General features: G+C 43.0%; 1 protein-coding gene across 1 annotated transcript; it reads right to left on the bottom strand.

The window, feature by feature from the left end:
• Positions 1–4,518: 4,518 nt before the first annotated feature.
• On the bottom strand, positions 4,519–10,467 carry LOC118776154 (trichohyalin-like). Its single transcript, XM_036526263.1, has 2 exons — positions 9,660–10,467; positions 4,519–5,726 (listed from the first exon to the last, which is right to left on the bottom strand). Exons 1-2 carry the CDS (start codon positions 10,465–10,467, stop codon positions 4,519–4,521), a joined length of 2,016 nt encoding a protein of 671 aa, XP_036382156.1.
• Between the last annotated feature and the right edge of the window lie 201 nt (positions 10,468–10,668).

Here is a 10,668-nt window from a genome sequence, read left to right on the forward strand (position 1 = left end):
GCTGACGTGTCCCCACATTAAAGACTATGAACTCCAAATATACTCACTCTGTATGTTCCCTCTCCTTCTACCAACTACAGCACCCGCAAGAAATCACTCCCCGCAGTTGATGACAAGAGTATTTTAGGTGATTTATATTGACATTCCACAGATAGATATGCCTTTTTGATTACTGTTCCATTACTTTCCAGGATACATATACATTTAAGGTCTGTGGTAATGCTACTCCTTGAAAATAGTGTTCTTAAATCAGCACAAACATCCTTGAGAGAAGATCACCAATACTGTCGGTATATTTATGGCTTGGCCCTATAGATTTTTTAAAATTTGGAATGCCCAAATACACTATATGGCCAAAAGTATGTGGATGGTATCTGACCATCACACCTATATGAGCTTATTGGACATCCTATTCCAAAACCATGGGCATTAATATGGAGTTGTGTTTTTTACGTACTACGTGCTTCAGTACGCCACAGCCACGTCCTGTAAGTTTGCATGGTCTACCGCTTTGTGGCTGAGCTGTTGTTGCTCCTAGACGCTTCCACTTGACAATAATAGAACTTACAGTTGACTGAGGCAGATCTAGCAGGGCAGAAATTTCATGAACTGACTTGTGGCAAAGATGGCATCCTATGACAGTGCCATGTTTAAAGTCACTGAGCTCTCCAGTATGACCCATTCTACTTCCAAGGTTTGTCTATGGAGATTGCATGGCTATGTGCTTGACTGTATGCACCTGTTAACAATCGGTGTGGCTGAAACACCTGAACTCAATAATTAGGACGGGTGTCCACATACTTTTGGCCATACAGTGTATGTCTCACAAACCGCCCCATGGGTGCAACCCACACCGAGGGTGAAACAAATACGCGCCTTCCTCCGAAACAAGTGGTGTCAGCCACTGATTATTTCACACACTGCAGTCCCCATGGCAAGCTTGCGCAGACATGATTCAAAGGACGGTGCTAACGCATGTTTATGCAGATAATTATAGAGCGCGGAAATGACCAGCTGGGGTCGCTAATAAGCTACAGGAGGGACGGGCCCCGTCTCCAAACACTACGCCTGCACCTGCGAGAAGTCATGGGAATACAGTCACCAGCTATAGTTTTTGTAGGTATCCCTTAACATGGAGTAAGTGACATAGTGGGACGAAATGGTTTTCAAATAGAAACGCCAAGAAAGTTTAAATTACTTTAATTAAAGCAATAAGTGGTGACAACGTCTTTGGTGTCTCTGGTAAGTGACAAATAAAATATCCCCTTTCATCTGACGGGTATCAGTTGTCAAATGAATGCAAAATATATTTGCTCTCCCGATAAATGCATGAGCGCATCCTCGAAACAACAACCAAACGGCAAATCCCAACGAGTTCGTACTGCTGGTGAGGACTCGTGAGGACGCCTAAATTCATCCCGAGGCAGCGTTACTTTTAAGTCTAAAGACGCTAAAATGGCCTTTACTCACAGCAGAACGAGTGAGACGTCACTGATTTTTCCAGCAATTATAGAAGCAAGGCCATTCCTATTCTGAGACGCTTGGTGAATGGGCTACAGGCCGTGGTGATTTGACATTTGGGAGAGGTAAGAACAACAGCGCACGTAGGAACTGTCCCCGAGGCTGACACCTACTGCTAATGTTTGTAAAAGGATTAGAAAACTTGGGCTTTTCCATTTCAGGAAGCGATGGATAAATTCCCACATCCGAAAACGTTTGTCTACTACGCGAGTAATATATAGTTAATGTAAATATAATGTGGCAGGTATGCTAAATCAGAATCTTCGTTACGAATCAAATCAGATATTCTCCATTGTGGAAAAACTGCCGTCATCTTTTCAGAGATACAAGTAACTTGCCGACTGGAAGACTGCGAAGAGCTTTAGCATGTGAAAACGCTATGACAACAAATATAACTTGCTATGCAACGGATATTATTTGGAATATTTAACACACCGTTGACACAGTGACTGTGAGCCAGTACATCAATTGTGCACAACAGTAATCGACCTATCAAAAATAAATAAATAAAATCATTATTGTAATTGAACTGAGTGGCTGTTTCCACAACTATCGAAAACAATGCATTGTTCAAAAAGTTCGATTTCAGTTCGAGGAAAATGTCTGTTCAGAGGTAGGCTACCATTTTTCCCTACGAGTCGCAAGACGCACGTTACATTTTGATAGAACAGACACTCCTGAAACTGTGGTACTGTACACAGATCTTGTTTATACTAGCATTGTAATCTTTAACAGGTGTCATTAAAAGGAATAAACCCGACTTGGATTATAGGGGTAAATAAAGCCAGATAACCTGTCATAAACGTGAATTTTTCGAATGATCCTCATGAAATAGCCTGCACGCGGGAAACAATGAACAACAGTGTTTCAGTCTTCCCTCTTGTGTGTGTGGGCAACAGCACACAGCAGGTGGTACGCATCATATATATTTGGTAAACATGTAAGAATAAACTTTTTTTACTTGGGTATATCATACATTATGAAATATTTTTATTTATTTTGTAACATTCTGTTTCAAATACATAACGTGTCCTTTGGTGTGGCTAATGCAAGGCTTTAAAAAAATAATCATACATACCCATTTGTAAAGTGTTTTCAAGGCTTAATGCATGATACCTGTGTGCCATGAATATAACATCATGTGTCATTGACTGAAATGACTTTGTGCCAACTAAAGATTATCAACCCTACCGCCACACACAATGGGACGAACTTAAGTGTTTACACAACTAGTGCAGAAATCTACCTGTTAGCTTGAAACAATTGCTTATCTATGGCAAACTGTTTTATCATTTAATCCAATGATTTTTTAGCCTTTCTCAAGGCAAAGTAACTTAGTAAGTTTGCTAACACAGTTGCAGTGTTGATCAATACGAGTAGCTAAGTATACAGTATGTTAGCAATTAAGTGAAGACATAAGTTACGACAGAGTATTTTTGTCGTTTCCCATGCAACGTTTCACACAGTAGCTAGTCATATACTTGAAAACATTCTTTTATGAAAATATTCTATGCACACACTAATATTGCTGAAATGGTACCTCTTAGAGGTAGCTATTATTGAAATTTTCTGCATTGTGTGTCATACTGGAACCTAACACAACCTTAGAAATGTAAGGATTGGGTAGATGTGATTGGTTAGGCTATTGTTATCAATATTTTAAAAATACAATTTGTATGAACTGTATCGTTTTGAACATTTTAATACCCTAATGCACTTGCCTTTTGATCAGTGGTTTATCAGTGTTACAGTGAACTGGTGACATCAATCAGACAGACTGTGATTTAGCCTTTCTCTGAAAAGACTTCCAGAGCACTTACCGCTTCAGGATGAAATATGCACTGATATTACTGTAATTAAACAATAATAAAATACCCTTAATATTAATACATCTCAAGATGTGTTAATGTCGTACCAATGGAAAAGAAAAACTTAAGACATTTGACATTAAATGGCAACAATTTGTCTTTATTAGCCAATAAAACTACAAGTCACACAGCGCATTGCAGTAGAGAACAATACAGTGCTGACATCATCTGAGCAACTTGCAGGCACCTGAAAATTTGCAGAGTGCCTAAGAGCAGAGAGAGGAGGGGACCCTCGCCAGCCTGCTCATCCCTATCCCTGGCAGAACCAAGCCAATTTGTTCTGCTCCTGTTCTTCGTCAATTTAGGCTGATGAAATGGGTAGGATCAAACCTTGAGCAGAAAGATCAGTTTGTGCTCAAGGTGAGCAACTTAACCCCTGAGTAACTTGCGAGCACAAAGGTACTGTCTTTGCAGTGAAACTCTTGACGAGGCAGCTTCATCCAGACACTGCTTGAATGTAAACGGAACGCTTTTCTGGATGAATCCTAAAACAGGCATTCATGGTAACTGTGGCGGCCCAGGTAGCAGAACTACCTACCATACTTCCTGTTTGGCAATTCCGTACTTTGCCTTGTTCTGTCTTCCAAGATTTCTTGCAGCTGTGACTGGGATGCTTGCAAGAAGTTAATTTTCATTTGTTAGCTTGGCCTAATTATGATATTAACCTTTTAAACTTTAGCTGATGATACATAAACTGCACTAGCTACAAAAAGGCCCAGCTGGCTAAAAAGTGGCACAGCAAATCTGCTCCTGTGCTGTAGTCTCAGTTTTCTTTTACCTAAATGCAACTTGGGATGGGATCAGATTCTGTGGTTGTACTTTTTGCCTTAAGTATTCATTTTTCTAGAAAATACTGCTTGTACTTTCCTGGTATGGATTTGGCCCCCTTCTCTTTCTCCTCTCTGGCATCCTGTTCATAGATGGTAGAACACCTGAAAATCTGGCATCAAGACCCTGAGGTATCAATAAAGGATAGAGAGAAACCAGGACAAAGAGGGACTGAGAAAGGTTTGTCTCATAATAAACAGGCAACTTACCTGAAAATGACAACAAAAACCCCGTAGCTTGCATTACAATATACTTCTCCATGTTGCTGTCATATAATGAGAAAAACATCCTTCAAATACCTTCACCATATGAATCCCAGTCTAGCTTTGGTGGACTCATAGTCCTGATTCCTCTGAAATCCATTGATGCGTTGGGTTGCACTGCTGATGTATTCTGGCATCTGAGCACAAGTGGCCCCTGGAACAATGTAATTTGCTCTCCTTCTTCCATAAACGGGATCAATCCCACACCCTGTGCCCTTTTGGGCAGCCTTGCAGAGCGGGAGAATGTTCAGACCGGCCTCTGCAGCTGCTCTGATTACAGCTGTAGTGTAGTCTTCGAACTGTGTATCTGCACTGGCAATCAGACGTGCATTTCTAGCATCCATGGCCACCTCTTCTTCTTTCAGATACAGGTCCATGGCACGTTTGAGAGCGATTTGTTGACGTCGTTCTTCGTTCACCATGCAGTTATCCTCTCTCTTTTTCAGTGCCTTCAGCCATTCGTGTTCCCTGAACATTAGTTCGTCCTCTTTCATGGCCTGGAGCGTGGCTAATCCCCACTCTTTCTCTTCTCTTGCCACCTGCTCACGGTGTCTGCGATTGCTTTCTCTCTGAGCAGCCATGGCATCCAGCATGGCCTTCTGTTTTTCATTCCTGTCCTTCTCCTCACGCTCCAGCTTTGCTTGCTGCTTGGCCAAGCCGCTGGCCAGGGCCTTGGCAGCTTCCTCCTCCCTTTTACGGCTCTCCTCCTGCATCTGCGCAGCAATCACCTGCGCCACCAGGTCCCTGCGCCTCTGCAGCGCATTACGCCTGTCTGCCTCCATATCTCTCACCATTGTCATCCATTTCTCCTTTTCCATTACAAAACGCTTCCGCCTCTCTTCCTCCATCTCTCGCATGTCTTCCTCATGCGCTCGGGCGGCATCCCTGTTCAGCACCTGCTGTGCGTAAACCGTCCGAGTTCTCATCTTCTGCTCTCGCTCTTTGTGTTTAAGCATCATCATCTCCCATTCGTACTGCTCTCGACGTTGCTGCCATTCCATCTCCTCCATCTCTTTGTCCTGCTGCCTCTGCTGTCTCATCATCTCCTTCTCCTGTATCTGCTGCTTCACATGCTCTGCAACAGATTTTCTCTCCCGCTCTCGTTGCAATGCTCTCTGCTGCTCCCGTACCATGTCCTCCAACTGTTTACACCGGACCTGTTCCATCAGTTTCCGGTTTTCCTCTTTGGCGGCATTGTCTAATTGCCGCTTCAATTCGATCTGGTCTGCCCTTTCCTTCAGAGTCTCTGCGAGCAGAATTTGGCGGTGAAATTCTTTGACTCGATCAGTGTCAAAGAACTGTTGGCGCCTCAGATTTGCCGTAGCATCTTCCCTGCTTCGGCAGTGGGGGGCTTTTCTTCTGCCACGTTGTGGCAAATAAGGTGAAGCCATTTCTAACCTCACCTAGTTTAGTCAATTATAGGATCATTCCTAATTTTCCCAGTGTAAAGCTTCTGAAGTTTCCGAAGTTCTCCTAGATTGCAAACTGAATATTTCCGCCTGACCTCGCAATTTATAGAAGTTATGGAAGTTTGTTAGCCCTACTGTGGCGTCATCTATGCAGCATAATCATAATTGGCGTGTGGCCACGCCCCCTGGTTACCTCGGTAATGTTGGGCAAGACTTACTTCGTCAAATGTGCCGGATCACTTACTCATGAGGCAGTGGGAGCCTTTATGCACTTTATGGCCTTGACAACAGATGTAGTATCAGTTTGCCTTCTCCTAGTCTTAATCGCAGTTTTTTTACCATTTTAATTTTGATTTAGGTCAGTTCCTAAAGGCATAAAATACGTAGCCTACACTCGAATGGGTAGGATAGAGTTTGCATAAAGCCTCTGTATTAGGCTTGTAATTCTGGACTTTACAAACGGTTATTCTGTTGCAAACACCCTATTTACACTATGCTTGAAAACCACCACTTTAGACACTATTGAAATCAGAATTACTGAACGGAAACGTAGACTGGGCACGGTTTTATAGCTAGCTAGACTACAGTAAGTGGTGTAGGCTATGGTCACCGTACGCTAGAGTAGAATTTATTTAAAAAACTCTTCGATGCGTTGACAAAGCGATCAGAATAACGTTAGCCTGTGGTCAGACATAACTCCGTGTTTATTACATTCACTCCCACTGTCCTTTGTGTTCCCGTCTCCTCTGCAGTTAATCAATCCTCTCCTCGGAAAATGTCTTAGATTGGGCGGTTAAATGAGACGGGAGTCCCGAAGTTAATGTGGTCGGAACATCGGTGCGAGCATGAGCGCTGGCTTAATTTCTTCTTCAAGTACGTCTAAATTTAAGTATGCATGTATATAAGTACCAAATATTTGTGCTCATAATATTATCTAGCTAACTAGAGAAATGGAGTTACGTAGTGATTTCTTGTCTTTTCACATTAACGAGGTTAGCTCGCTAGGTACATAGGCCTACTAAAAGCATCGTGAACGGTAAGCAACTAGCTAAGTTAAGGAACGGCGTCCATTTCAAAGAGTGACATCGTGTGTATATTTATAGGAAAATGGCAATATTTTCGTGTATTAATGTTTATTGAACATTTCCAGGAAGCTTCATTTGAAACAAAACACGTGGCTTTGTTCTTAACTCTTCGTAATATTTTCTTTGTTGGCCAACAGATAACGTTATTAACTATGACTAATATGGTACAGGAAATATATATATATATATATATATATATATATATATAAATTTTTTTTAAAAAATTGCTTATTTATACTTTTGCTAGCACTGGCACCAGTACTACTAAGGGGAAAACCTTAGTGAGTATACTGTTGTGAAATTAACTAGTACTGATTGTTGTGTTGTTCAGATTATAGTGAAATGATTTAATGGACATTTTGAAGAAAAAATGTAAGTAATTCCTCATATATACAAGGACCTGCAACTTTTGACAAATTACTAATATAAGATTCAAAACAGTGTCTTCTAGAACATACCTATCACTGCATGTGCATACTGCTATTGCAGGATTATACCCTTCACTGTGGCAAAAGCTCAATTTTGGCTGTAGCCTTACCCCTCTCACAGTAGAGGATGTGGTGATGTTAAAAACCCAATAAGTCCTCTACTATATGCATGATTATATTGTGAACACTGTAAGGCAACAAAGGCCCCGTTTACACTTGGTTTTAAAATGCGTCTTGGGCGATCGGATCACAAGTGGACAGCGCTAAATTCAGGTGTAAATGACCACCAAGATGCATTGTGATCCGATCACACAAACCACTTGCCGAGGTGGTCTGGGACGCATTTGACCACATATCTTTTGTAGTGTAAACGCATGCTAATGCGTTCTGATGCATCCCTGACAAGAACGTAACAGGAAGATACGTCATCAATGCAGGATGTGGTGGTTGTTTTGGTGACAGCGCGCCAACAGTCGAAAAAATGCTTTTCTAACATTCTTCCTTTTTTTGTCTTGTCCTGTACTCTTTTGCAAGTCGCAAATGACTTTGTCCTGCCAATCTCAACAGTTGGAATAGCCCGTACATGTATATTAGTTCTTGAAACATTTTTGATTTCTTAGCTAGCCCATGCTAAACAAATCTGGCGCTTGTCTGGCAACAGAAACTGACGTAATAACTGTAGGTGAGGTGACGTAGGCAGTAATGAAATCTGAACACGTGGTCAGCTGGACACCCTGGAGACGCATGTTAGACACAGGTGTAAACGGCGATGTGTCTCGGCTGTCCACTTGTGATCAGATAGCCCAAGTCGCATTTTAAAACCAAGTGTAAACAGGGCCAAAGATGCCTTAAGAAATACTTCAGTTTGAAATTTTCGGTAATTGACTGTCAAGGTGCTACCTAACTCCTAGTGAACTAAGGTTTGGGCAGATGTAATTTGCTAAGGCTGTCATAATCTAATCAGTATTTTTAAAAACTCAAATCAATAAAAACTCAGACATATGACGTAGATGTTAACATCTTGTCTTTATTAGCTAATAAAACTGCTAAAGTCACACAGCGCATTACAGTACAGTACAGCGGTGATGTCATCTGAGCAACTTGTAGGTGCCTGACAATTTATAGGGTGCCTAAGAGCAGTGAGAGGAGGGGACCTTGACCGGCATGCTCATCCCTAGCTAATGAAATGGGTAGGATCTAACAGTTTGTGCTCAAGGTGAGCGTCTTAACCCCCCCGTAACTCGCGAGCAAAAAGGTACTGTCTTGACTTGGCATCTTCATCCACAAGCACTGCTTGAATGTAAACGGAACGCTTTTCTGGATGAATCCTAAAACAGGCATTCATGGTAACCGTGGTGGCCGAGGTAGCAGAACTACCTACCATACTTCCTGTTTGGCAATTCCGTACTTTGCCTTGTTCCGTCTTCCAGGATTTCTTGCAGTTGTGACTGGGATGCTTGCAAGAAGTTAATTTTCATTTGCTAGCTTGGCCTAATTATGATATTAACCTTTTAAACTTTAGCTGATGATACATAAACTGCACTAGCTACAAAAAGGCCCAGCTGGCTAAAAAGTGGCACAGCAAATCTGCTCCTGTGCTGTAGTCTGTTTTCTTTTACCTAAATGCAACTTGGGATGGGATCAGATTCTGTGGTTGTACTTTTTGCCTTAAGTATTCATTTTTCTAGAAAATACTGCTTGTACTTTCCTGGTATGGATTTGGCCCCCTTCTCTTTCTCCTCTCTGGCATCCTGTTCATAGATGGTAGAACACCTGAAAATCTGGCATCAAGACCCTGAGGTATCAATAAAGGATAGAGAGAAACCAGGGCAAAGAGGGACTGAGAAAGGTTTGTCTCATAATAAACAGGCAACTTACCTGAAAATGACAACAAAAACCCCGTAGCTTGCATTACAATATACTTCTCCATGTTGCTGTCATATAATGAGAAAAATATGCTTCAAATACCTTCACCATATGAATCCCAGTCTAGCTTTAGTGGACTCATAGTCCTGATTCCTCTGAAATCCATTGATGCGTTGGGTTGCACTGCTGATGTATTCTGGCATCTGAGCACAAGTGGCCCCTGGAACAATGTAATTAGCTCTCCTTCTTCCATAAACGGGATCAATCCCACACCCTGTGCCCTTTTGGGCAGCCTTGCAGAGCGGGAGAATGTTCAGACCGGCCTCTGCAGCTGCTCTGATTACAGCTGTAGTGTAGTCTTCGAACTGTGTATCTGCACTGGCAATCAGACGTGCATTTCTAGCATCCATGGCCACCTCTTCTTCTTTCAGATACAGGTCCATGGCACGTTTGAGAGCGATTTGTTGACGTCGTTCTTCGTTCACCATGCAGTGATCCTCTCTCTTTTTCAGTGCCTTCAGCCATTCGTGTTCCCTGAACATTAGTTCGTCCTCTTTCATGGCCTGGAGCGTGGCTAATCCCCACTCTTTCTCTTCTCTTGCCACCTGCTCACGGTGTCTGCGATTGCTTTCTCTCTGAGCAGCCATGGCATCCAGCATGGCCTTCTGTTTTTCATTCCTGTCCTTCTCCTCACGCTCCAGCTTTGCTTGCTGCTTGGCCAAGCCGCTGGCCAGGGCCTTGGCAGCTTCCTCCTCCCTTTTACGGCTCTCCTCCTGCATCTGCGCAGCAATCACCTGCGCCACCAGGTCCCTGCGCCTCTGCAGCGCATTACGCCTGTCTGCCTCCATATCTCTCACCATTGTCGTCCATTTCTCCTTTTCCATTACAAAACGCTTCCGCCTCTCTTCCTCCATCTCTCGCATGTCTTCCTCATGCGCTCGGGCGGCATCCCTGTTCAGCACCTGCTGTGCGTAAACCGTCCGAGTTCTCATCTTCTGCTCTCGCTCTTTGTGTTTAAGCATCATCATCTCCCATTCGTACTGCTCTCGACGTTGCTGCCATTCCATCTCCTCCATCTCTTTGTCCTGCTGCTTCTGCTGTCTCATCATCTCCTTCTCCTGTATCTGCTGCTTCACATACTCTGCAACAGATTTTCTCTCCCGCTCTCGTTGCAATGCTCTCTGCTGCTCCCGTGCCATGTCCTCCAACTGTTTACGCCGGACCTGTTCCATCAGTTTCCGGTTTTCCTCTTTGGCGGCATTGTCTAATTGCCGCTTCAATTCGATCTGGTCTGCCCTTTCCTTCAGAGTCTCTGCGAGCAGAATTTGGCGGTGAAATTCTTTGACTCGATCAGTGTCAAAGAACTGTTGGCGCCTCAGATTTGCCGTAGCATCTTCCCT

The sequence above is a fragment of the Megalops cyprinoides genome, chromosome 4 (genome assembly GCF_013368585.1).
Source record: "Megalops cyprinoides isolate fMegCyp1 chromosome 4, fMegCyp1.pri, whole genome shotgun sequence".
Classification (NCBI taxonomy): domain Eukaryota; kingdom Metazoa; phylum Chordata; class Actinopteri; order Elopiformes; family Megalopidae; genus Megalops; species Megalops cyprinoides.